The sequence below is a fragment of the Crocodylus siamensis genome, chromosome 1, assembly GCF_052110815.1.
Source record: "Crocodylus siamensis isolate JL-2025a chromosome 1, ASM5211081v1, whole genome shotgun sequence".
NCBI classification, from domain to species: Eukaryota; Metazoa; Chordata; order Crocodylia; family Crocodylidae; genus Crocodylus; species Crocodylus siamensis.
The window spans coordinates 234,259,889-234,286,707 of NC_143395.1; the positions used below are offsets into that span (position 1 = coordinate 234,259,889).

At 45.6% G+C, this 26,819-nt stretch overlaps 1 protein-coding gene across 2 annotated transcripts in view; it reads left to right on the forward strand.

Annotated features, from left to right (window-relative positions):
- The window catches only part of IGSF3 (immunoglobulin superfamily member 3), a 141,076-nt gene that overhangs the window by 86,872 nt on the left and 27,385 nt on the right, over positions 1-26,819 (forward strand). Inside the window, exons 3-6 of one of the 2 annotated variants that reach the window (XM_090059333.1) lie at positions 13,867-14,277; positions 16,607-16,996; positions 18,736-19,137; positions 22,221-22,625. In XM_090059333.1, the coding sequence (XP_089915459.1) occupies positions 13,867-14,277; positions 16,607-16,996; positions 18,736-19,137; positions 22,221-22,625 (1,608 nt within the window). The remainder of the gene's footprint in view (positions 1-13,866; positions 14,278-16,606; positions 16,997-18,735; positions 19,138-22,220; positions 22,626-26,819) is intronic. The other variant, XM_090059341.1, reaches the window with a different exon arrangement.

Consider the following 26,819-nt stretch of genomic DNA (forward strand, 5'->3'; position numbering starts at 1 on the left):
CTGCAGAAAGCTGGGTCACAGTGCAGGGCTGTTGAGGTGGGTGCAGTTCTTGCCCCTCACTGCTGAGAGAGAAGTGCTGATATCTAGGAGGGCTGTTGCGTGTAGGGCAGGCATGTGCCCATCTGCTCATTGAGCATCTCTCCACTATTCCTGTTTTCCCACTAGGCTGCTTTTGCCCCTGGGTTGATTCCTCCAGTGATTCCACCTTTTCTCCCTTCCCTGTGTTCTTTTCCAGATTTCTTTCATAGTGCCACTTGAACTGCTGGGCCTAAATTAGCAGCCCTGGTAACCAGGCAGTCCCTACTGTGCCCTTGGGCACAACACAGAGAGACAGAAAAGCTGTGCTCTAGACTCCTGACTCCTTGTGGAGTGATAGCCTCTCACCTGACAAGAGGGTAGTGAGAGACTGCTGTGCTAAGTGGCATGGAAAAACTCCGGCTGCTTTTTCATTACCAATGTTGCTTTTGATGCCTTGCCCTGTAGCACCTGCCGCTCTGCACGCTGGGGGCAGGTCAGGGAAGTGGGACAGAGCTTTGAACTCACAGTTCGCCCACACTGCTGGGGTATTAGGGCAGCAAGGCTTAGTCTGCTCAGGTTTACACAGGAGGAGCTGGACATTGAGGTAAACATGGCTTACAAGCACTCCCTACCTATATCCCTGTATCATAGCTTGCTTGTCACATATCTTTAGTGATTAGGTAGAGCTGATCCACTGCTGGCCAGGGTTTGATGGGGAACTGAGATCAGTAGCTCCTGCATGCCTGTCGAGGGAGACAGGAGGACAAGAAAAAGGCAGGGCTTTGTGTTTATTTGCTCTCTAAACAGGCTTGCCCACACAGCCCTTGGATTTCTGGCAGACTGCTACCATAGCCCTAGGGTGTCCTTGCTACTTAGCCCAGGGCATCCTCCTGAGCTAATGCCCCAGCTCTGGAATGGGACTGGGGCCCTGTCTGAAATGTGAAGGGCTAGCATGTCTCCCCAGGCTTGGAGGTAGTGCAGGTCACGGATGTTAATGCTGACTTCTTCATGCCTTTACATGCCTTGTCACTGTAGACCATAATCTCTTGGGGACAGGGGCTGGTCCTTAGTGTGTGGACCTGAATTTGATCTGGGGCTGTTCAGCCATAGTGAGCGCCTCTGGGGCTGTTCTGTCAGCTGCACAGTCCTCACCACGGCCCTTGCTAAGAGTTCCTTTAGACTCAATGGAATATAAAGGCATGCTGATATTTCTGCCACCTAATGTTAGCAGATGTAACAACCTGTCCTGACTTGCTGGCCTCTGCTGAGTCACGACATTGTACTGCTAACAGGCGACTCTGCAGTTTGTGTGTCTGTCTTGGGCAAGACACACTGTAGCAGGCAATTTCTTTCTTGGGTCAGATTGTGCAATGCAATCTTATCCTGTTGAGCACCGTAGAAGTGTAAGCAATAGTCTTTAGTATGCCTGGGATCAGGTAGAGTGCATGACTAACAGATTGTACATCATCATTGGAGGACTTCAGGCCTTGAGCCAGAACCCTCACCTAATTTTCCATTTATGAAAGAATTACACTAATTAATCTTTTCTTCCTATCCCTTTCTGGTGCCCTTCCCCACTGGCTGTTTGAACTTATCCAGTTGCTTTGATAGATGCATGTTTATTGACATACTCATGCCAAACAGTCATTAACATGAGCACAAGGATGCTGTTGTAATCTGAGGATTTATTGTTACTGCTGTGAAACAACTGCCATGCCATCTCATTTAACTCTTCAGTCCCCCATTGCTCCCTGCTAGAAACTGAATCAGCAGTGACCTTTCGCTGTAAACCCACCACGACAGCAGTCTGTGTACCTGTTCATGGTTTGGCTTTTTTGCTATTGTTGCAGAATGCCACAGGGCCCTTAGAGTAAGCTGGACTTGTGGTTCACCAGTATGGTACTTCCTCCTTCAATACAGGAGGAATTTTATAATAATACCACAGTTCAGCTTCTCAGGTGTAACCAGGTTTAAATCTTTTTTGTTAGGAATGAAAACCATTTTGATCATAAACAAAGTGGCACTGCTAGTCATGAGTTAGTCAGAGTTTTGAAATGAATTTGTTCACTAGTTTAGAAATCAGGATGGAAAAAGATGATGGGGTTTTTTGTTCTGTTTTTGAAGATTGCTGTCTAACTCTCTTCTAGCTCTCTTTTGTTTTCAAATGGCTTTAACTGTTTTATTTCTAGAGAGAGAGAAATGAAATGTGAAATCTGTTTAGGGCCTTGGGGAAAACAGAAAGGAGGGTCCGTCAGCCTTGTGCACTGTACAGGAGTCTGTTGCTACAGAAGATGCTCTGCACCAAGTGGATTCATTTTCCTTTTCAAACTGGTTTTCAACTTCCTGGGCTTTTTGCTACTTACAAAAAGCAATTTCCAGGCAGAGGAGAGCTTATTTGGGTCAGTGAATACACAGTGGTACCCAGATAATTCATAAAGTTGGGTTCCTCAGTCCCTGCAAAGATGACGGTTTGAGAACCAATTGGGTGTGTGCACAGCTGCAGCAAACAGCTGTGCAGAGCCGCTAAGGGGCTCCAGCTGAATGGAAGTTACACTCTTAGGAGTAAAAGCCACATTTAAACAGTCACATGGCATGTCCTTGACTTGGCTTGGCAACTTACTGCAAATGAAGTGGCTTGTGAACCACCAGGATACAAAGGCTCTACCTCCCTACTCAGAGGCAATGCATAGGTGGGACATTATGGGGGGGCAGGGGAGGCATGTGGCCTTCCCCCCCCCCCAAGATTGGCCCTCACCGGCCACGGAGTGGGGGCACCAAGTGAAGTGCCAGCCAGTGGCCCCCCCCGAGATTGGTGCCAGCTGGCACTGAGAAGCACCAGTGGCACTGGGAGAAGTGATGGGTCGCTGGGGGACCCCCCCTGCCTCCTCCCCCCCTCCCCCGCCCCGGTCGGCAGTCGGCAGCTGGTGCCCCCCCCCAGGCTCTGGAGTCACCAGTCACCCATGTCCCTGCTGCATCCCTCGTGAAAACTCCACGGTAGAGAAAAGCCATTCAAAACCCAGGCTAGGTATTGAAAGTTCAACTTGCACACATTTTGGCAGCCCTGCATTCTGTCCTTTCCTTTTCCCTGTCCTTGTGACAAGGCATTTAGCAGAATTCACAGATTCATTGGAATCTGATGTGACTATACCATGAGCACTTCTGCATTCAGTTAATGATAGTGTAGATTTGGGGAAAATTCGTTAACTGTTCCCTAAATCATGCTTATTAGTCTGTCAGCATTTCCATTATGGATGGTGTATTTTGCATGGTCCAACATAGATGCATGCTGTTGATGTATGTATTGATCATAAATGTTTCTGTGGTTCAGAGAAAAGGTGGCTGGAACATGCAAGGTGATTTTTTTTTTTTTTTTTTTTTTTTTTTTTAATGCATCTTTGTTGGTCATTGAAATGTGTTCTGTGCAGGCTAATAGAAAACTTAAGTCACTTCAAGTCTCACTCATGATTGGGGGGATGTCTGTGATGTTTCCCTAGCTATTTAACTCATGTTAACTGACTTAATAGCCTTAACTCTCAAGTGCAGGTTTGTGTCTGGAAAGGTACAGTATAGGCATGGCACAGCCTAACCAGGATACAATTAAAAATGTCTGCATTCAGGCATCAGATAATCACCCAGTGGGGTGAAATTCTTCCTTCCATACTCAGTGGAGAGGCAGTAGGGATAAAGGTGGGGTTTCATGTCTTTCTTTAATGTCTCTGATGACTGACAGTACTAGCTTGATGCAGCAAGGAGGCAAGATATGCTGCTCAATGCACAGTCTCCAGTTTTGAGGTATGAAAGCTTGTCTTAACGATTCTGTTTTTCAACCCTTTGTTGCTAGACTCTGGGAGGTCTTGATGAGGAAGGGGGCTAGCGGGCTCTGAAATGTGAGCCAAGTTGCATGTGAAAGCAGTTTTACTTCAGGGCAGCAGTGATAAGAACAAAGATTTCTTTTTAAGTGCCCAGCTTTTCCTGTCCCATCATTTCAGCTGGCATGACTTTAAAACCCAAAACAACAAAAAGCAGTCGAGATGCTTGTCCTTGCAGAATTTCAGCTACACATAACAGTGACATTTAAGGAGTTTATTGCTTTCTCTGCTTACACAGACGTGTCTCCTGGTGCTGTAGGCAGTGTTCATTTCTCTAGATTGATTAGGGCGAGCTATGTTTTGTCTGGTCTGCCATAGTTGGTATAGATTGACGAGCACAGCTAATTACCAAGTGCAAAGTCAGAGAGGATTACAGTGCTAATCTAGATATCTCTCCTTTCTTACCGCAACCTTCTCCCCACCCCCTACCCCCATGCCCATACATGTACCAAAGTATTTGGAAACTGTATGGAACAAAAATCAATACCTGGGGTGCATGGATTGTAACCGAGACAGCATGCCGCTGCTGGAAGCAGGTAGGTGCTTTTGCTGTTCTCCTTATGCCATGCTTTGAAGTGCTAGAAACCTCTGAAACGTCCTGCCGTTGTAAAGCAGCTGCAGCATACCCCACAGCTCTGATTTTGAAATACTAGGGGCTGAGAAATGCCTTAGGCTGTTACGGTGAGCTATAGAGCTAGCTTTAAAATACAGGTAAGTACAGATTTCTGTGCAGAGTGACTCCCATGCTATTTTCAGACCATTGCAGATTCTCCTGTATCAGTGACATCACACAGAAAAAATGAAAGATGAAATCTTGTGTGTAAAGTTGGACCTCGTGGGAAACAGAAAGGAGTGTATTCTGGGACATCTCTAAAAGGATTAGCCAATTGCAGGAGGTCAGGACTAAATCTCTGTGTGGAATTGGCCCTATGTCCAGTTTATTGTGTCATTCAGCCCCCTTCTATGCTCTCCTCAAATGTGGTGTGAGCTTTACAGCTTATCTTCAACAACTTGGTTTTTGCCTTTGCACAACCCAAGATATCAGGGAGGAGGTTAGTGGAAATGGGAGCCCTGAGCGGCAGGAGGAATTCACAGGGCGGATGGGAACATCACTCACATTCATTCCCCTTAAAATTCAGAGCAGGCAGTTTGTCGGCGGTAGGGAATCAGCATGTAGGGAGTCAGCACTGACACTCAGAAACCTTGGCTTCATCTAAGCTAATTGGCCTATGCAGGCCGTGGGCATGGGATTCTTCAGCATGTATCAGGTGTCCATTTTGTCTACTGAGACAGTCCCTGTCAGGAACTGCTTACAGTTACAGACAAAGGCTGGAAGGGCAGAAAGAAGCACAGAGAGGTAAAATGACTTGCCCAACATGGCATCAGGAAGAGAACTGAAGGTTCCACGTCCAAACCATGATTCTTCCTGAGTTGTATTATGTATCACAGACAAGGAAATGGACTTCCAAAATTTCAGCAAGTTGCCAGCTTCCTTGCATGCAGGGACTGCTTGGGCACACTTTCCTTTGTACCTAACTTCCTGTTTGCGAAGTTCCAAAAGGAAATAAAAAGATATGTCGGGGGGTGGAGGGGATCTGGTTTTACTGTTGTCAGTAACGAGCAATGCCTTAAGCTGGTGTCACGAGTAGTAGATGACATTCCTTTTTTTTTCTTTAAGGCTATAGTATTAGATGACACAACCTCATTCACTAAGTTCAAAAAGAAGAACCAGGACCATGCTAGTTTTAATTCCAGCTCAGCCAGCGACTTGCTTGAAGACCTGAAGCAAGTCTCATGCCTCTTTCACCATCAGTAAAGCAGGGTGAATGCCTTAGCTGACAGAGGTCTAGGAGCTTTTACTTCTTCCAAGTGTCATGGGGCTGCTTGGAATGGAGAGTTTTGTTTCCCAAGCTTTGCTTGAAATGGATACAAATTTTTAGCCAAACAGGAGAAGCTTACAGCATGCTTCCCAGCATCACCCCTCAGCCTCAGTGCTGGCCAGTCGCTCTGGAGAATCCTCAGCCCAAGCCCAATCCTTACAGAAGTCTTAACACCACCTGGTGGCAGCTCCTATGATTGCTGTGTTTCTTAAACTTGTCCATACTGTGGGCCATAACTTTTAACAGGGGGTGGCTGGCAGACCATCCATCATTACCTCCCCCCACCCACCTTCTCAAGTATAGTTCTAGATGTCAGTCATAGCAACTCAGTGCAGGAACAGTATTAGGAAACATGTATTTTTAGTGCTTTTCTTGATGAAAGGAACTACACTGTCAACTCATGCAATCCAAGTACCTTTGGCTCTAGAATGACTGTGGAAGGCTGTCATTTTGATTTATGTCTGATTTCTGCTCCCCAATATGTGCTTCACTGGTTGCTGATCCTCATCCTGTGGCTCTCCCTCGCATGGTCCTTGCCTACTGTCTGCATCCAATTCTGTCCTGTCATAGTGTTCCCTTCACATGTGGGTGCGATGCCCAAATGTTGTGCTCCCCTTGATATGCAGTCCTGCTGCCCATTTCCCTACTTGCAGCGTCCTTGGTGGAACACAGGTCTGTCGTTGTTGACTCATTCATGCTGCAGCCACTCACTAACTGGGTATGAATTTATTGCTGTGATAATCCAAGCCCTTACTTGGGTATTGTCCATCTAAACCCAGCTCCAATCCCTTCCAAGTTTGGTGGCACTATGAGCCTGGACTAACTGTCCTGTCTGGGGCTGTAGGGTCAACTTTCCATGAGGTTTCTACTTGGGCTAATAACATTCCCACTTAGCCTGCGTCCTCACTGCAAAACGACTTGAGGGTGATTGTACTCCAGTAGCTTCTTACAGTTCCTCCTGCCTCCCATGCTTCCCAAAAGCCAGACAAGTGCTCTCACTGGGATTCACTGCGAAAGTCATGAAGTAGTTCGCCTTACCATGGCGCACAGTAACAGGAGATGCGTCTCCAGAAATCCTATCATAAACATGGATAAATATAGTTGTATTGAGGATAGTGTAATTCAGATGTGGCTTTGCAATATGGCTATTTGTGGCCAGGCTAGGCTGACCCAGGTTCCAGTCAGCCAGGTCGTGTGAAGCAACAGCATGAACTTAGCTGTCAAGCTGAATGAGTAAAATGATTTCTTTGTCCCCTGTGTCAAACATGAGCCTGAAAACTGGCTTGAAATGCATTTCTTTTTGAAGTGCCTCTCTTTGAGTGTGATGTCATGTTCAGGAAAGTGACTTTCACAAGTGACATTGCAGAATCTCCTATTATTATTCTTTCTGTTACTTGCACAGCTAGTGTTCTCCTTTTTATTAGATAAATGATATCTTTTGTCTCTTACACCCTTCAAATTAATAAAGATTATGAATTCCAAGTAAGCCTGGAATCTAGATAATGCAGGAAGTGGACCTGGCTGTAGTCCACTCCTTAGAGCAACATTGCACATTGCAATATATAATAATCCCAACAAATTGTACCTTTGGTCCCCAAGACTTGGCATATCACAGTGCCTTTATGTTGTCTCAGAATAGTGCTTCCACCTTTCTCTTTTTCAGAGTGCCCAGTGTTACCAGGTAGTGGTGTCCAATTATAAGCTATGAGGGTCCAGGCAACATGAAGTCTTTATCTGGTCCTTAGAATCTGGTTCTGCAGAAATCAAGCATTCATTTAGAAAGGGTATTTCTAGGGTTTGTGGCCATAAGGATGACTGTTGAGGGTAGTTGATTGCCAACCAGTGCAGTGCCATCATCTTCCATGACTAGACAGCTTGAAATAACTTCAGAGATTGTATACCCTCCCAGCTCATCTAAATAGGGTGGTGATGTTATTAGGCTTACACAAGAAAGTGGCTGGGCACTCTGCCATAAATTACAGAACAGAATTGTCCCCCCTTCAGAAAGCCACTCCTCTCTTGGTCCTTGCCACCACCCCCCACTTTTTCCCCAAGCCTGCCTCTCCAGCAGCATGCATAAATTGAGTTAACACCCTTTACATGCAAGCCTAATTATGACACATTGGAACATAGTTTTGAGCCTGATTGGCACAACTGTGTGTGCCAGTTTGCGACAGCATGCAATAATGGTTTAATAAGCAAAGAATAGTGTCAGAACTGTACATACCCCATGCTCTCCTCTCCCTGCTGAGAGATGCTCAATGCAACAGCCACTTCAAGTGTGGTTACTAATGGAAAGCCTACATACTGGCCCCACCTTCTGTATGAGCTTGTCATTAGTGGGACAGCTGCTTTGGCTTGAAGGGAGAGAATGGCCCAAATGGCACAATGTCTGCTCTGGTGTGGAGGATTGCCCTGTATTTCAGTCACAGCCAGGGTTGTGGGATAGGTGCCACATTGACCAAGCTGCCTGGGGACTCAGGAAGGTGGTCGTGTAGGATTGGTAAAGCTACCTTAACACAGTGATGGAGAAGTACATTGATACCAAGAGATGCAAGTCTTTGAAGGGTCTGGAGCAGGGGTGGCCTATCCATGGCATTCATGCCACAAGTGACATGGACTGCTGCTGTGTGGGGCACATGAGCCCTGGGTGCTCAGTAAAAGGAGGCACCAGAATAGAGGCAGGAGGGCAGTTTCTGGTCACATGAACAGTGTGGGGGCAAGACACTGCTCTGAGAAGTGTCAGCAGGTGTCCCTGCCAAGAACCAAGCCAACCCTTCCTTGGCCCTGCAGGTGCTGCTGAATTCAGGGGCTTGGATCCTCACTTACTGTATAAAACTGGCAGTTTTGTGGCCAGGAAAGGGTTAACCTGGCTCTTGGCAGTGAGACCTGTATCACAGCAGCATCCTGCCCAAGTTCTGCAGCTCCGTTTTGCTCGAGACCCGCCAGGCTTCCAATTCCACTGTCCCAAGGGCACAAACTCATCAGGTGCACATCTGGGGTGTGGGGATGGGAGCAGAGCTTGGGGAGGAGGTAATACTTCACTTGTGGCATGTTGGCTATGTGTGGTCTAGAGGAAGCAATCACACTGGGGTACTGCTGTGTTCCTAGTTAGCGGAGGGAAGAGTCACGTGTATCATTTCTGCTCCTTGGGCAGTATCCTACAGAGGCTGGTGTAGCAGAGAGATCTGCCTTTGAAGAAGCTCAGCAGGAAAAAGACTTGAGCAAGATGAAGATCAGATTTAATTTAATAATATGAAAAGAGTTATAAGAGCTCCTTGGCTTCAGGGCAGAGAGCAAGAGCTGAGCAGCTCTGGAAATTATTCAGATAGGTTTTAAATGAGAAATTTAAATCTCATCATGTAAGAGTCATGAGTAAGAAAGTTTTAGGTGCAGTCAGCCGCTGTCATTTCTGGAAAAGGAAGGGGAAGGGAAAAACAAATGTGTGATAGTTTTTCCTAGGATAGTGAGGAGGGCTCCTACAGGGGCAGGTTGTGGTTTGCGAAACCTGCCATGCTAGTGAGCAAGAAAATAGTGCAAGGAGAACAAGGGGAGAGAAGGAGGCATTACCAGTGAGGTCCAGGGGCAATAACCTGATGAGTAAAGATTCTTCCCCAGTGGCTCTCCCTGCTTGGAGAGGCCTCCAGTTTCTGAGCAGGCCCTGATTACTAGATACTCAGTAGATGTGACATCAGTGGCCTCCTTCTTGCTAGATAGGAGAGGTTTTCTTTCCTTGACCTCCTGCCTTGCTGCTTTATTCTCTCCATCTTTTATCCGAGTCCTCAGCCATGAATAACTCCAGAGTCTGCCTCTGCTGCAACTCAGTGCTGGAGCAATGGCTAGGTTAAATAGGATTCCTGGCAGCTTCTCTAGTTATCAAAGGGTTCTCTGTAATGATGGCAAAAATGATTAGGCGTATTAATGATGCTGTACTGGTTCTTAGAAAAAGCCAGGGCCAGCCATAGTCATGGATGCTGTCTGTCTGTTAACTCATGGATATAATGCTGGCATGCCTTGATTCAGGAAGATGATGCTATATGAATTTGCATATGTTCATGTTCAGGGTGTTGGGTTTGTTTGTTTTTGTTTTTTTTCCCAGTCAGAAAGACCTTTTTAAAGGACTCCATCAACCTGGAATATACTCTCTCTAAAAAAAAAAAAAAAAAAAAAAGTAGCTGCTGCAGTTCCTCCTCCTCTCTTTGTCCTGGCATTGCCCCTGCCAGGGGTAGATCCAGGGGGAAGGCACTGCACCCCTCTCCTTTGACTCCTGTTCCATCCAAACTTTAAAACCAACTGCCTAGGAGGGGTCACAGCATTTCTATTCAGGCAGCACTGATGGAGTCAGCTGATTTGATGGCTCATTTATCAGCTGATTCCTGCTACTCTCTCTCCACTCCACAGGCATTAATGACACTCTAGAAGACTAGATTTTATTCTGTGAATCTGAGTAAGAGATGTACATTTGCCTATAATGATTACCAAGCTAATGATACAACCTTTTTTGACTATTTTGCCTAGTTGTGTTTTTTAAATTTATATATAATCTAGCAAATCTGTATACATTCCAATAGTTACATTTGTTTTTGCTCTGACCTTAAACTAAATAATATGGTACTAGTCCCCTAGCTATTGGTAATCCTTCTAGTTTCTCTTTAACTAGAGAAATGTGTGTCATATGATGATGTGCCATACATTCTGTCCCCCCTTCCTTTTCAAAATCCTGGATCTGCCCATGGCCCCTTCAAAGTCCATTCTTGTCTTCATCCACTGTCACCCAGACTTCTCCATGAAGGGACACAGGGCAAAGAGGGTTCAGGAAACACGTGCATATGTAGTCAGATTCTGGGATTCTGTCAGTGGGACTTTCTGTCTGTGGCACAGAAATGTGGGCCTGTTTTCTTAACTATCTTTTCCGCTTCCTGACTTGAGTAATGCATGTTCCAGCAAGCACCTCAAACAAGCCTTTAAAAATAAGCAGAAGATATACAGGCAATGAGAAATAAGACCGATCAGTACTCAAGAAATACGAAAATAATGCAAGGCTGGCCAAAGGCTTATTTCTGCTCGGCTCACAAAGAATATTGAAATCAAATAGCAAAAGCTTCTTTGATCATATAAATGAAAAGTAAGCCAGTTGGAGGCGCAATAGGCTAAAGATGGGGTGAAGATCAAGGACAATGTAAGTATGACCCAATAACAGAAAGTGTTGAGGACATTGTTGTGGGGGAGCAGTACCACAGTGCAGTAAGGACTGGATTATTGAAACCTTGAATGGAAGCAAAACTTTTGATTGCTTCTATCACAAAACTTAGGGGGCCCAGATAATCGTCAGCCTAAAATATTGAAGGAATATAGTACAAAATAGCAATTCCTCTTGCATGGATCTTGACTGAATCAATCAACTCAAGGATAGTAGCCTGTAACTGGAAAATAGTAATGTAGTACCTGCTTTTAAAAAGGGGTGAAAGAGTGACCCAGGCAATTACAGACTTGTTAGCTTAAATTCAGTAGTATGTAAGGTGTTAGAACAGATGATGTAGGAAAGAATAATCAAAGGTATGGAAGTAAACAGAAGAAAACAGGACAAAGCGCAACGTGAGTTCATTCAGGGAAGATTGTGTCAGCCTAATTTAATATCACTGTGACAAGATAACAGACTTCTTGGATAAGAGTAAAGCAGTGAACTTGATTTATCTAGCTTTAAGAAAGCTTTTGATGTTGTGCCTGCTGGGAAAATTATTGGCCAAACTAGAAATGACAGGATCGTGAGATGCATAAGAGTTTGGTTTAAAAGGGTTATGTTGAAAGGTGAGCTATCTTACCGGAGAGGAGTAGCCAGTGGTGTTCCTAACGGGTTGATCATAGAACCAACTCTGTTTGATGTTTTTGTCAGCCAGCTTGGTTCTGGAGCTAGAAGTATCCTCATGAAATCTGCAGATAACATAAGGCTGGAGGTTGAGTATTGCTAACGTGAAAGAGGATCAGATTGCAATAATACAAAAAGAAAATCTTGTGGAATGGAACATTAGAAATGGTATCGATTTTGACGGTATGGAGCACAAAGTCATGCTCTTGGGGACCAGCAGCAAGGACTTTGGCTGTAAATTGGGGTTGCATAGGCTGGAGACAATGGAGGAAAAGCAAGACCTGGATGAACTTGGTCAGTTTTAGCATAGGATGGCTATGAGCAGCCAGGGGTGTATTAGGCAGGGTATTTTCAATAGAAAAAAGGAGATCACTCATACAAAACCTGGGTAAGACCCCATTCAGAATACTGTGTGCAATTCTGGTCACCATTGTTCAAGAAAGATGAATAATTTCAAAGAGCCACTAAGATGGCTAAGGGAATGGACACTTTTTCTTGTGCAAAAAACCCCCTCAAGAAGTTTGTTTTAGTTAGCCTTACAAAACAGGTGTAGAAAAGGGATATGACCATCCTTTACAAGTACGTAAGGGAAAAATGAACACTAGCCCAGGCTCAAACAGCTATGGGCATATTTACATTGGAAAGTAGATGATGATTCTTAACTATTGGAAGAGTGAAGTTTTGGAATGATCTTCTAAGCCAAGTAGTGGGACAAAGAACCTGAATCATTTTTAAAATTGAACTGGATAAGGTTGTGGAAGGGCTGGTATGGTGGGGCTCAACAATTGGTGTGTGCAACATATGGAATCGGATACACGTGTTGGGGTAGAGAGGTATCTTGTCTTGCAGTGTGGTAAGTGTCTGCCAGTTCCTTGTTTCTGTGCTTTTGCTGGTGGCCAAGAAGGACTTTTCCCCCTCATAATTGCTGCTGGCAGTTAGTTTAGTTTTTTTTTTTTCTGTGAAGCACTGGGACATTGGCCATGGAGATTTTGTTGTTTGGGGCATGTTAATGTTCTTATCAGTACTTTAAACAGAGAATTTCCTGGGTAGAGAGTCTCACCAATTAGTTATCACAATTACCAAATTTGGGGGCAGGAAGGAACTTTACCCATAAGTCAGATTAGTATGGACTTTGGAGGAGGGAGAATTGCCTTCCTTTCTAGGTCATGGTCCTTTTTCTAAGTTCTTCTGAACATATATTGAGCAGTTACTCCCCTGTGATTGCAGTGGCAGGGCCCTCATCTCCCCTGCTTTTGGTAATGGTGTAATGTAAGACAGTATTGTTGTTCAAGTGTTGTGCCTTGTAGCTGTGTAAGGGGTTGGAAGTGGTGATTTTGGAGATGTCTTGGGTAAACAGTTGCCCTCTAATGCAGGGCACAGGACTTGATGGTCCAAGAGACCATCTGGCCTGCTTCTTGTGGCTGGTTGATTTTTTAGAAATGTGCCTTTCTTTGTGGGGCACATGGGCTTTATCTATACCTCACTATTGGTAACAGACTCAACCTTTACCCAGTAGTTTTAGTACCAGTTGCCTGATTTCATGCATCTCAGAAGCAAACATTTGGCAAATCTGCAGTTGTACTGCTGCCCCCAAAAGAGCTTTTCTCCTCTAAATTCCTTTAAGGGTCATTAAAATGTGAAAGGATTTAGACAAGGGAAAGAGAACTTTGGTTTTCTGAGAAAAGATTAAAGGTGTTCCACTTACTTAGTTTGGCCAGCGACTGTGGGGTAAAAGGCCCTACTGGGGACTTGCCAGGCTTTGAAGGACATTGGCATCAAGTAGAAGGGAGGAATTGTTATGGGTAGACCAAGGGTACCTGGCTAGGAGTGAAATGAAGTTAAGAGGAGGAAAGTGTAGGCTGCATGAGATGAACACCTTGACTGTAAATGGGATCTGTTAATCTGTGCACTGATAACATTAGAGATGCGATGAAAGGTCCTGTGTCATAGCTTGGGGTATGCAGCGGTAGTCTAACAAAGCACTAGAGAATATACTGCCAGGAACAATCTGTGTTGGCCCAGGACTCTAGGGAGAGGAGCCTTTCTGTGGACTAGATGTGGTCTAATAGGGCTTTCCAGCTCCTGATGTTTATGATTCATTATAACTGTAAATATAAACCCTCTCCCCGGTGCTGCTCTAAAGAATCCAGCTCTTACTTCCTCCCTTGGCGCAGAGGTTTCATGTCATTAACACTTGAGGTTCATTTCCCTCCCCCCATTCTTTTTATTGCAGTTATTCCAGATTCCCTGCGGGTGACCTCGATTCCACAGACATTAAACAAAGTGGAGCGTGACTCGCTGGAGCTGAAATGCGAGGTGTTCAAGAGCACGGCCCAGCACAGCCACCTCTCCATCTCCTGGTACCGACAGAAAGCAGGCGAGCCTCCTGTGGAAGTGATCTCCCTTAGTCGCGACTTCGTCCTGCGGGCAGGCAGCACCTACTCGCAGAGGCAGGCTACCGGTGACATCCGTCTAGACAAAGTAGGAGAGACGACATCCAAGCTCACTGTCTACAACCTCCAGCCATCAGACCAGGGCGAGTTCTACTGCGAGGCAGCCGAATGGATCCAGGATCCTGACGAGTCCTGGTACGCCATGACCCGCAAGCGATCGGAGGGCACCATCATCCATGTCCAGGCCACTGGTCAGTATTTCTGAGGTTTTTTGTTGATTGGGCAGGTGGCTGGGAGGGGCTGAGGGTATTAGATGGGGAAACACTTACAAGAGATGCCAGTCTGTCTGCCTGTGTATATAGTAGTCTCCTGAGGACAGTCATGGAAGTCTTGCTACCAATGTCACTCTTTAGTACTAGACTGGAGGAAGCCATGAAGGATCTTGGGACTTGGCTGCTCCTTTTAGTGCCCACTGGTTAGGATAGCCTCACAGGTCTCTAGCTCGGTGGAACTGCAGGCAGCCACGCTATAGACAGGCATCTCCAAATTAAGTGGATCAAGTGTGCCGGGATGTGTCTTAGCGCAGCTGAACCTCTTCATTGGGCAAAATTAATGTCACCCATAGTCCTGGCGTGACAAACAGCAGGACTGTCTGTTTGATTTTGCTTTGTTCTGCCGTAAAAATTTGTATAGCAGCACAAAGGTGACATCTGATTGCAGGCTATAAGTGGCCTCCGAAATTATCTTCTTTTGCTCGTGGGTAGGACAGGTTAGATGTGATATAATGGATCTCCTTTAACTCTGTGGGCTTGGGCACATGGACAGGTTACCATGAAATAAAGTATTTAAAGCACATCAGCTATTCTGCTGTAACTGCCCATGCTCATGGCTGTCTAAATGAGAGCTAATCTGAGGTAGTTTGCTGCCCCCTGGCCCTCTACTGACAATGTAGATTAGCTCTCATTTACTGTATGGAAAAGGTGCACACACAGGCAGTGTATGGTGAGCTGACAGGCTGTAAATCCCTGCCTTTGCTTAGTTCATGGTACCTTGTTAGTGTGCCCACCATTTTATACTGCAGGTGGCATGCCTCTGTGCATTGTCTTGAGGTACTGTCCTCACCCACAGGAGTGCATTTATCTCAGCAGTCAGACTTCGGCTTTACATTAACAATCCCTTCTACCATTTGTAGTGTCGCCTCCTTTATATTTCTTTCTGGTACTTCTATGGCTTGAGCTAAAGAAAGTGCCTTGAACTGTATGTATGTGCCCCACGGTGGTCTCCTAGAGTCTGTTGTTGCATAATGCCAGGGTCCACATATAGTGAACTAGGAACCAAAGTATGCTTCAGGAACCAAAGAGGCTTTAAGATGACATTGAACCCTGTACTCTAAAGGCTGTGATGCATTTATTTATGATGAAAAGGCTGACTTGATTCCTATGTTGCCCTCCCCAGAAAAGGGCACAGGGTGGCTTACAATAACAAGATAGTAATTAAATCAGATAAAATACTAAAATCAAATAGTTCCTGATAAAACAGTTATCTAAACAATAGCCCAAACTTAACCCCACCACTAAAAGCCTGATAAAACAAGTAGACCTTTCAGTGGCTCTAGAAGATGCCCAGGCTCAGGCTCTGATGGACCTCAAGGAAGAGGAAGCTCCAAAGCTGAGAAGTGATGATTGAGAATGACTTCCCATGTATTTTTGCTAAATGACCTTGGTGCAAAAATGGTACTTGGAAGAGAATGCTCTCATACAACCTTAGGGATTACAGTCAAATGTAATGGAGATGGTGGTACCTTAAATAGGGTCTGAGTCATTTACTATACATGTACTGTACAGGCCTAGAAAAATTAGACGTTAATAGTAACCACTGGGAACTGTTGTTTGTGAAGGAGTATGGTTGAGGGCTGCTCTTCCCTTTCTTCTGAAATGGCTGATTTGCCAGAATACTAAGCCTGAGATTTAGCAGATATCTTAAGCACACATTTCAGGACCTGCACCTAACAACTGTATCTTCACAAAAGGCAGTGAGACTGAATAACACTGAAAAAATAAATCTGCCAAATTCAACAAAGATTTTTATATTGCATGTGAACCATTTGCAAGTCAGATTTTTTCTATGTGCTAGTCTAGGATATGAAAACCTCAATGGACTCTTTCTATCTGGTTTTATCAGCAGACCCTGATTTGAAACTGAGCTGACAAAGCTGCTGAAGCATGGAGCACAATAGACCCCTCCAAGTCAGTGTCCCATAACCTTACTGGATCCTCAGTTTAAAATGCCTATACTGACTTTGAGCTAGGGAGAGTGACTATGGGCTTGTTGCTCACCATCTCACCATATGTGAGCGAGAGACACAAAAGTGCCAGATACTCTGAGTAAGAATGGGAGGCAACAGTGCCTACTGAATTAAAATAAGAGTAATGCCCACTTCCAACAATGTCATAAAGACGAGCTGGCATCTGTACAGTTTCACATGAGGGGTAAGTGGTGTTGGATTACTTTTCAGAGTCACTCTTCTGACCATAGCAGTGTTGTAGTGACATGGGTGTGTATGGGTCCTTGTCTCCCCAGATAAAGAGTTCAGTGTCCGACTGGAGACGGAGAAGCGGACATATACAGTGGGTGAGCCAGTGGAGTTCAGGTGCATCCTGGAAGCACAGAACGTTCCTGAGCGGTACTTCTCCATCTCCTGGGCCTTTAACAGCTCCCTGATTGCCAGCCTTGGGCCCAATGCGGTGCCTGTGCTCAACAATGACTTTGCCCAGCGTGAGGCCCTAGGGCAGCTCAAGGTGGCCAAGGAGAGCGACAGTGTCTTTGTTCTGAAGATCTACCGTCTCCGCCTGGAGGACAGTGGCAAATACAACTGCCGGGTGACTGAGCGGGAAAAAACCGTGACTGGGGACTTCATTGATAAGGAGAGCAAGAGACCAAAGAACACACCCATCCTGGTCCTGCCCCTCAGTAAGTAGAGAAAGGGCATCTGTGGGGTGCTGAGTTGTGCTCAACCAAAGCTGGATTTTAGCAGGAGGAAACACTAATCCCTGCTTGGAAAATTATTAGAGTTAAAAGCCCATCAGGGAAAACTTTTGTTGGGGAAGAGCCATAGTTCCTGGGCTGGAAAAAATGGTCCTAACCTTGGTAATGTGTCTGGTTGATACTAGGGATGAGAGTTTGGGATTTTTGCTAAGGCAGGGCCAGGGGGAATCTGGCATTATTCCTGCCCAACTCTCCTCACTTTCTGTTGCAGGGAGCTAGGAGCTTTAAGTTGCTAATCCTCCTTGCAAAACTTTTAACAGGGAGAGCTGCTAGCCTGACAGTGGTTGCTGGCTCATCTTGGAAGCAGCCTGCATGCTGAAATGTTTCAGTGGCTGCTTTTGCACTGCTGTCTGGCGGCTCCTGCAGAGTTATCTCAGAAGTTCTTCTTAATCAGAGGGGTTGTACTCCAGGCTTCAAAGAACCAGTGATTGCATTCCCCCATGCCAAGATTCATGCATCAGCATAGGGACTTAACTCAAACCTTGGGTGTTTCGCTCAGCCAACACTGGTGAGAATATTCTTGTCTGCCCCCTATTTGCATGCCTTTCAAGTTTCTCAAGGAGATGTGGCACATGCAGGAACAACAGGGTGAGATGAGGCAGACCTTTGATTCATTCGTTCTTTTTTGTCTCGCTGTTTCTCTCTAACCCCAGTAACCTAGCCATAACAAGCTACACAAGTATGGTTCAAGTTAGCCTAACGATAAGTATTGACCAAACAAAGGAATAACTGAGAGAGGATTTTGTGTAATATTGTCCTTCCGTTCATTAACTTCGCAGTGAAATATGGTCTGTTGCGAAGCCATTTCTTCCCTTTTTCCTGAAGTAAAGGGACAGATGTAATTCTTCGGTTGCTTAGTGCAGTCTCTCTCATTCATTTGGGATTAAAAATTACATTAGCCAGAAGCCCTGCACTGGATGGCTGCCTTAAAAGGCAGCACTTCTCGACCAAAGAACTATGACACATAGCATATGTTGAGATCTCATAAACCTCTAGCTTTGGAAACTGCAGAATGTGACTTCTTTAAATCAAAAGTTGCTGAGATTCCACAATCCCCATGGAAGACAGAGGGGTTAGCAGTGCTCAGCACCTCTGAAAATTAAGCCTTTACAATTTTGTCTCTGGAAAGTTCAAAATCCTAGTTTTCTGCTGATATAAATCACTGGTAGCTAACACTAGTATTATTAGTAGTAACAGAGGCTCGTGAGATCTCCTGCTAACATTGTATAGGAGTTGGAAATGGCAAAATGGTAATCAGGATTATGTGACTGAACGTCTATTGGATTGGAAGTTTTTTGGCAGAACCAGTTGTTATCAGCTTTATACATCACCAGCAGCAACACACCTACTTTCAGAACCAGTTGTTTTCTGAGATACTATCCTGGGCCTGTGACTGTAAAACGGTTTGGCTTTTCACGAGCAGTGGCAGGACAGATTTTCAGTCTGACATGGATCTTTCTTGTGCACCAAGATCCCAGTGGCAACACGCTAGCCACAGACCCACTTTGCATTTTTGCATACATAAGTTATATGTGCACATATCCAATGTGTGTGCGGTTTTCTGCACCTGACCTTGAAAAAAGTCTCTGTCCACCTTGTATACTGAAAAGTGCCAAATCTTGTCATCGCCTGTGTGCATACACATTTCTCTCCTGTCTCTCTAGAGACCAGCATCTCTGTGGAGGTGACCAGCAACGCCAGCAATGTCCTGGAGGGGGAGAGCCTGCGCTTTGGCTGCAACGTGCGCTCAGGATTTGGGGCCCAAAGTCGCCTCTCAGTCACTTGGCAACTCGTGGACAAGCAGAACCGGCGCAGTGAAATTGTGCGACTGGATCGGGATGGCACACTGCAACCAGGCCCCTCTTACACAGAGCGCAGCAGCTTTGGGGGCATCCAGATGGAGCAGGTGCGGCCTGGATCCTTCACTCTGGAGATCTTCAACAGTGTGAAGGCAGACGAAGGCCACTATGAGTGCCGTGTGACTGAGTGGACGCGGATGCTGGACGGGGAGTGGCAGATGGTGGGGGAACGGCACACGAGCATGCCTGTATCCATCACTGCTCTGGGTGAGTAACGGAGGTGCCGTGGCACCTGTACAGTGTGACCCAGCATGTGCTTCCAGCTCTCTAAGGGATTCATTGAGGACGACTAGTCCAGCCTGTTGGAAAGGAGTCTCAGACCCTTCTGCCTGTTCTGTGGAGCTCTAGAAATAGTCTCTAGAGTATTGATTCTCAGGGTGCTGGGGGCACCTTGGGGCTCTGAGATCTTGGAAGGGTGCCAGAAGGTGTGTGAGGAGATAAGTAGTGCAGGCTCAGGCTTGTCTCTTCCTGGCCACTGCCCTCTGGAAGGAGGTAAGCACTGTAATAAATAAATTCTTTTTTTAAATGGGGTTCCAGTCAGTTCACAGAAGTTTATGGAGGGCTGCCTTAAGATAAACCAGGGGTGCCTGGGGTCTAAAAAGGTTAAGAATCATGGAGCTAGAGTGGAGGGCAGTGATCCCAACATGCTTTTAATAGGTGCATCCTCCTTACCATGCCAGCAGGCATTGCAGTGGTAGCTTTGCTGGAGAAATGCAGCCTCTCATTCAGACTGGTGTCAAGAAAAAGGGGTGGGTAGTAGGATTGTTAACTGTTCTCCTGTGGCACCTTAGGCCTCATGGCATCTCTGTGGACCAGATGAATACTGTTTCCACTCTCTAGGTTGGGTAAGTGAATCAGAGAGAGGCTGAGGATCGGACTCTCAGAAATTCAGAGAGCCTGCAAGTCTAGCAGAAGTCCACAGGAGCTGCAGGCTGGACATGTGCAACTAGCCAGAGGCCACGCAGGGAGACTGTTATTTGCACTGGCATTATATCCATGAGCCCTGGCTGCTGGTGCCCTATTCTAACAGTGAAGAGGGTCCCTCTCTTTTAAATACAGTAAACTACATCAGTTTAGAGGAAGGCATTTGGAGAACTGCATAAGTTGCAAATTAGACTCAACTAGCCGCAGTTTTGCTATATTAAGTCCTGGACCAGTGCCCAAACGCTTTGGATGAGTGAAGAACCAGTCACTGTTCTTGAAAGCCTGATAATTTTGTAAAATGCTAGAGCTATAAACAATTGGTATGTGCTGCTGGAAAGCTGAGGTAGATTTTCAGCTTTCCACTGCTTACACAGTATTTATCATGAGTTCTGGTAAGATGTGAGAGATCAGATTTTAAAATTATATCATATCCTGATTAGCATTTTGCTTCCTCCACCTCCTTCCCTTCAATTCTGACCTGATTTTAGAGGGTAGTTCGTCTTGAGCTGGAAATCATTGCTTTATGCCATCTAAAAGTAGGTAGGAATCCTAAATTACAAAGAATGAAAGCCAGATTCTAAGCTGGTGTAAATCAGAACAGCCCCTCTGATGTTGGTGGAATTTCATATAGTATAAATCAGCCTAGCTCTGTCCTTTAATCTGTATCTTTTGTAGCTTTGTGAGGCAGGCAGCTAAACTCATTTCAAAATTGAAGGTTGGGGCATGGAATGGAAGCAAAGGCGGTTCTTGGAGTGGTTAGCTTCTAAATGGTCTCATTCGTTCTTTCTTGTTAGCAGTTAGCTGGGTGAAACTTCCCAGTAGTTCCAGAAAATATAACTAAAAGGTACCCATCCTTCCACCACAGTTCCCTGTCCCAGCAACGTCTCAGCAATTCCTGAGGGTACAAACAGTTTGCATTTATAACTAAGAGGAGCTACAGAGCTCAATCAAATTTAGTGGAGAAAACATCGAACCTTCTGTGCAGAGCTTGATATTTTTTTTCAACTCGATGTTTTTGAAGTGTTTTGAGATGCTAAAAAGAAGGTGCTAAAAAAAGGGCAGGAACTCATTGCTGTGGAAAATGCTGCAGAAAATACTGCAGTCAGTTTGATGAAATCCACGTTCATATCTGCACAAATTAAGGTCTTGTGACCTGCTAGAGTCACAAACATTTTAGCTAAACCAGTATAAATGATGGTAACATCATTTAACAGCATTTTAGCTAAACCTTTCAAAGTGCTGGTTCCATAAGCAAGCAAAAATCAGAGGCCATATCTGATGCCAGAGATATCAGAAGCTTTTTTGTATTCAAGGGTCTGAGGTAGCCGAAGAGTTCACTTGGGAAATGACTACCTTGTGATGCGTATGTTGATGGAACAAAGTGCAGAGCACTTCTGGAGTCAGGCTAGTAAGTCATCTCCTGGCCAGGATCAACTTGTTTTGGCATAACAGTGTGGGGAAAGCCTGCACAGAGTTTCCAGCAATATGCATGGCTTGCTTCAGTGCCTTTTGTATCTACCAATTTGTTTAAAAAAAAAAAGTTTATTCCCCTGTTTAACCAGGGTTGTGCCCCTTTAATCCAGAACTGACAAACAAATCAAACATGCTGGCTTCTGTGAGTACATCTGGAGAGTTGAGGGCCTGAGAACTTAAATCTGGTTCCTGTGTGGTCATCAAGAAAAGTCCTTTCATACTTCACAAAACTATCTTGTCCTGAGGAGGCAATTCAGCCAGACTTAGGCTTACAGTCTCTGCTCTGAACAGGGACTGACAGCATGTTTTCCTGGGGAAAAAATGGGTGCTGTTGTGTCTGCTAGAACTCCTCCAGTGATAAGGTGCAGAGATCTTGCAATGGGCAACTAATATGGTACCTTTTCCTGTCATGGATACTCATTGAACACATTTCCAGAGTCTTTGCTTCCCAAGATTAACCTATTTTTTTTCAGTCGTTACATGGCCCAGACCTCTGCTAGAACAACATCAGCAAGCTGGGCTCTTGAGGTCATTTTGATGAAGTGGCCTCATGCTAGAGGAGATTTTTCTCTTCCATTTAGGGCTTCAGGTGTTATCTTTCCACCTACTGGGAGCTAAATAACCTTTCTGTAGCCAGTTTGGGAATTGCCTATCCAGACTCTTGCTATTGTTATGTGTTTGCTTTCAAGTACTGTTTGACATTTTAACTTCTAATGTGACTTGACAATCAGGAACTGGGAGAGTCAATGACATGTGACAGTCACATTATTCCTGGGCCATACTTGGAGAATCACTGCTCAGACCATTGCCTATTAACTGCTTTGTGGCAGGCCTCATCTTGCACAGCTTTGCCAATTCTCTGAAGCCTTCCTTTTGTTTCTCTTTTTCTTCAGAGGCTGGTTTTGCTGTCACAGCCATATCCCGCACTCCTGGGGTGACCTACAATGAGTCATTTGACCTACAGTGCATCATCAAGCCACACTACCCATCCTGGGTCCCTGTCTCAGTGACATGGCGGTTCCAGCCAGCGGGCAGCACAGAATTCCACGACCTGGTGACCTTCACTCGGGATGGCGGGGTCCAGTGGGGAGAGAGATACATGGGTTTCCGGACCCGCACTGCCATCGAAAAAGCAGAGTCTAGCAATAATGTGCGCCTCAGCATCAGCCGTGCCAGCGACACGGAGGCGGGGAAATACCAGTGCGTGGCTGAACTGTGGCGGAAGAACTACAACAGCAGCTGGACGCGACTGGCTGACAGAATCTCTAACCTTCTAGAGATCAGAGTCCTGCGGCCAGGTAAGCATCTTGATGCTGCATCCTGAGGGTGGTGCAGGAAATCGAACATCCAGCACTTTTATCTTTCAAGCCAAGCCAAGTTACTGTTGGCCTGGATCCATCTGCATTATGGATGTTTCCTCTGGGTGGAGGGTGGCATTTATATTGTCTTGTCTGTCATCTGTCTTGCAAGGAAAAGATGCTCGAAACCTGTACAGCACTTATGTAAGTGGCAGATACTGTGCTCTTCCTGGTAGGCTTGTGAATGCAACAAATGGAGCTCTGAAGGCAGTTGACATTTACTGGTAAGAGTTGTATCTAGTACAACAGTAGCAGGAGGCTGTGGGTCAGGACATCAGTGGGATGGGCATGACAATGTAAAGGGATGGTATGGAGAGCCTGGGCCTGTGCTGCTTCTGGCTTTTCACTGTACATTCAGAATTCATGAAAGTAAAAGGACTAAATTCACTTTCTGGCTAAAATTCCCAAAGGGAAGAGACGAAACCCCCTGAAAATATGCTTGTAGCTCCAGAAAAGTCCTTCGGAAAGTATGTAAAAGAACAGGTATGACTACACAGAAGGCCAGCAAGAACTACTGACATTGCTGTCTTCTTATTTACACTTAAAGAAAAAGCCATCTCTGATCTGCAAATTGCTCACGTTGCTATTCCTACTTCTCAGGGGTACACATCCTCCCTCCTTTTATTCCCCACCTGTTGCATCTCTTCCTGTACCTTAAACCCTACTCCTGGATCTTTCCACCACTGCTAGTAACTGTCAAGTTATCATAGCATTGCACACACTCTGTTGCAAGCCCTCACATCTCTGTGAGTAATGCTCTTCCTGGTAATGTGTTGCCTCTGTATCTTTGCAAGAGGTTTTCAGAAGTGCGTTGGGATATCCACCCTCTGAGTGTTACACTGCTGGACACTCAGTTGGAAGTGCTGATTTTCAAAAATGCAAGGCACCTACACTCAGGAAGTCAGGCTTTTTCAAGTTGGACCCCTGTACTCCTCTTGTCACTAGTCAGTTCTGAAAAATGTGGCTCATGTTAGGCTTTTAGGGCACCAATACACATGCAGCAAGGCTGCTCCAGTGCACTGTAATTACTGCACATCAGAGCAGACTCGATCACATCTGCTAGAGCATGGTAATTACTGCACTCCAGCAGATTCCAGCATCATGTGTATCAGCATCCTTGTGCTGAAAAGTGGCAGCAGGGGTGCTTTAACTAAGCTTGTTTGACAAGCTGTAGTTAAAATGCCCCCACCACCATTTTTCAGAACAGGGATGCTGATACACATGACACTTTTGGAGCTGAGACCTTTCCAAGAGCCACTCTAATTAAAGTGCCCTCCTTCCTGAAGCACATGTATAAACACCCTATTAGTTTCTTTAGTACTTTCTTTCACATTCCTTCTGAGGTGAGACTCCCTACTAGTGCTTTTTTCCCCTCCCTCTTTCCCCATCTAGAGTGTTGCTCCTTTGGAAGAACTGGGAGACAGCCTATAGCCTGAGACTGCAGCACTCCATCCACAGTTATCTCCCCCAGTTTCCCTGCTTCTTCCTACCTTTCCTCCTACCCCCTGTAATCCTTTCATTCTGAACTGAGCTCTTTGCTGTTTTCCTGCCCTATGATAAGTGTCCGATTATCTAGGGTGCTCCTAAGATTGGGTTGGTGATACTTATCATAGATAATTTTCCTGCAAAATGGGCTTGATAATAGATAGCTGCCAAAATAATACGCTTCTCTGTAAATCAGCTGTAGATGTATGAGAAAGCCCAGCTAATGCCCTCCAGGAAGAGAATCCTTCTGTCAGAGTAAAGGGTGGGGAAATTCAAAGGCCATTTGTCGGCTTGCATGCCAGAGCAGCCTCCTTTTCCTCAACACAAGTAATGTTAAGACACCATTAACAGTTGTCTGAGAGATGTGTCTGTGACTTGTGTCCTGCCCTTCCTGTTAACCTACAGCAGCCCTGAACTCTTCTTGGCCGGCTGCCTCTATACAAGCCTTAGCTTTTCCTCTGATGATGAGCCTTTGTGGTTTGGCATCCCTTTTAGGAGATGGAGGGTGTGTCCCTTCTCTATTTCCACTCTCTCTGAGCTTCCAAAGATAGTTTTGTGCTCTCTTGCATTTCACTTCCCTGCCCTAGGCAACCTCCCAGACACGATGCACAGAAATTCTCCCTAAACGCTGCCTGGAGCAGTCCTGTCTTGTGCTATGATTCCATTAGGTGGTTGGGTGATATCTGTAGAAACCTAAGGTCAGCAAGAAGTGGTACAGGTGACATAGCAGTGGACCAATATCACTGCCTGGTAGTAATGGGATTGCCAATGTTGATGAATGGTCTGGCACTTCCCCTTTGTCATACGGGCAGGTTAAGACACTCGATGCCTCCAATAAAAGAGATCAAAGGGGCCTAGCTGTGTAACAGAATTGGTTGCTTTTCACTTCTGAGTTCAAATCCAATCTGGTTCTGTTAGACAGGCCTGGCCTACAATGACCCAGTACAGATCCAGTATGGCAGTCCCTGACTGTGTTGCTAGTACTCCCAGTTCTCAAAGGCTTCTTTTGTTTCCTGTTTGCTGAGTGCATTATGCTGAGGATGGGAAAGAACAATAGAACTAAGACCCAATTCATGTCAGCCCCTTCCTCAAAGCCAACATGTGGCTTAACTGTTGGCTCTGGAGCTCTGTCAGAACTTAAAATAAGACTTGAAGGCATGCAAAGGACTGCCTTTCCATCTCTACCTTTGTTTGGACATGTCTTATTGTCACTGCACCTTGCCTGCTGTTGAAACAAGGGCTCTCTCTCTCCCCCAGAGGCTAAGCTTGTGAGCTGCTTGCTGTCTCTGTGTCTCTCAATTCTTAGTCACCATCTTTTCCTTTGCACACTCATAGCCAAGGGATGACTCTAGCTCCTTGCAGCTGGGAAGGTGATCTTGCAGCTGGGAAGGTGATGCTGGGTGACCCCTCCCCCCCGGCCCGATAGTATTGCCATGCTGTCCAGCAGATCAGATGCATCCCTAGGGAGCCCATGCCCAGAACTTCTGTTGCACCTGAATCCCTCCAGGTGGAGGAGAGTAGGGTTCGGAGTTTCCTCTTGAACACCAATGATCTTCCTACTATCTCACAACATTTCATGCTGGACTGATCTCTTGGCTCCGTCACAAATGCTGGGTCAGTTTGCATAAGATGGGGGAAACCCTTCCCTGCACTGCTTCCTACAGCTCTGAAAGTGAAGTTTGTCCAGACCTGGTTTTCTGCTTGCAGGAGTGGGCGAGACAAGTGGGTAAAATTAGAGGGGAGTGCTGTAGGTTGGAGGTGGGGTGAAGTGAAGCAAGACTCTGGCTAGATGCAAGGAGATCTTCTGTTCCCATTGTCTTGTTGACTTTCTCTTCCTGCCAGATGGGGGTTTTTTGAGTCATGGGCTGTTGAGGAGTGCCGCGTTTCTGAGCAGCTCGCAGATGTGATGTGTTTGCAAATATTAGGCAAGGACAACAGACCTTCTCTGGGAGTCAAGCACATGAGGGGTGGCTGTGCTGCAGTCTGTACAGATGAGGACATTTGAATGCGAGTCTTGGCATGAAGGTTTACAGTAGCTTGATGTCAGTATTGGCATTTTCACAGGCCTAGGTATATTACTGCGCTTATTTTTCTTCTGCAGCTCATGGATGAGGTGTTTTATAAGAACTTGAGCATCAAAAAGTGTTTCATGGTACAAATTCATAAAAAAATCTAGATTTTTCCCACTGCTTGTGGATTCATAGAATCATAGAAAAGTAGAGCTGGAAGAGACCTCTGGAGATCATCTAGTCCAACCCCTACCTGGAGTAGGACCATTCCTATCCAGACCATCCAGTACAAATGTTGTCTTGCTTATTTATAAAACTATGCAACACTCAACCCTGCCACAGGTAATGCACTCAAGAGATCCAAGGAAGAGGCAAGGGACCCCCTTTCTCCCCTGCTTCAGAGGAAAGCACCCCCCCCAACAGTCTGCATCAGTATGACCGAGGGGTAAAATTCCTTCCTGATCCCAGATGTGACAAACAGTCTGACCCTTAGCAGAGGTGCAAGATCCTCTAGCACGAGCCTCCAGGCTTAAGTCCCAGCAGGAGCATTTGCACACACTAGTCAAGAACGTGCAAATTGGGGGCATGCTGCAGTCAAGCCCCAATGCTTCTGAGGAAGCCAAAAGAAAAATAATTTTAA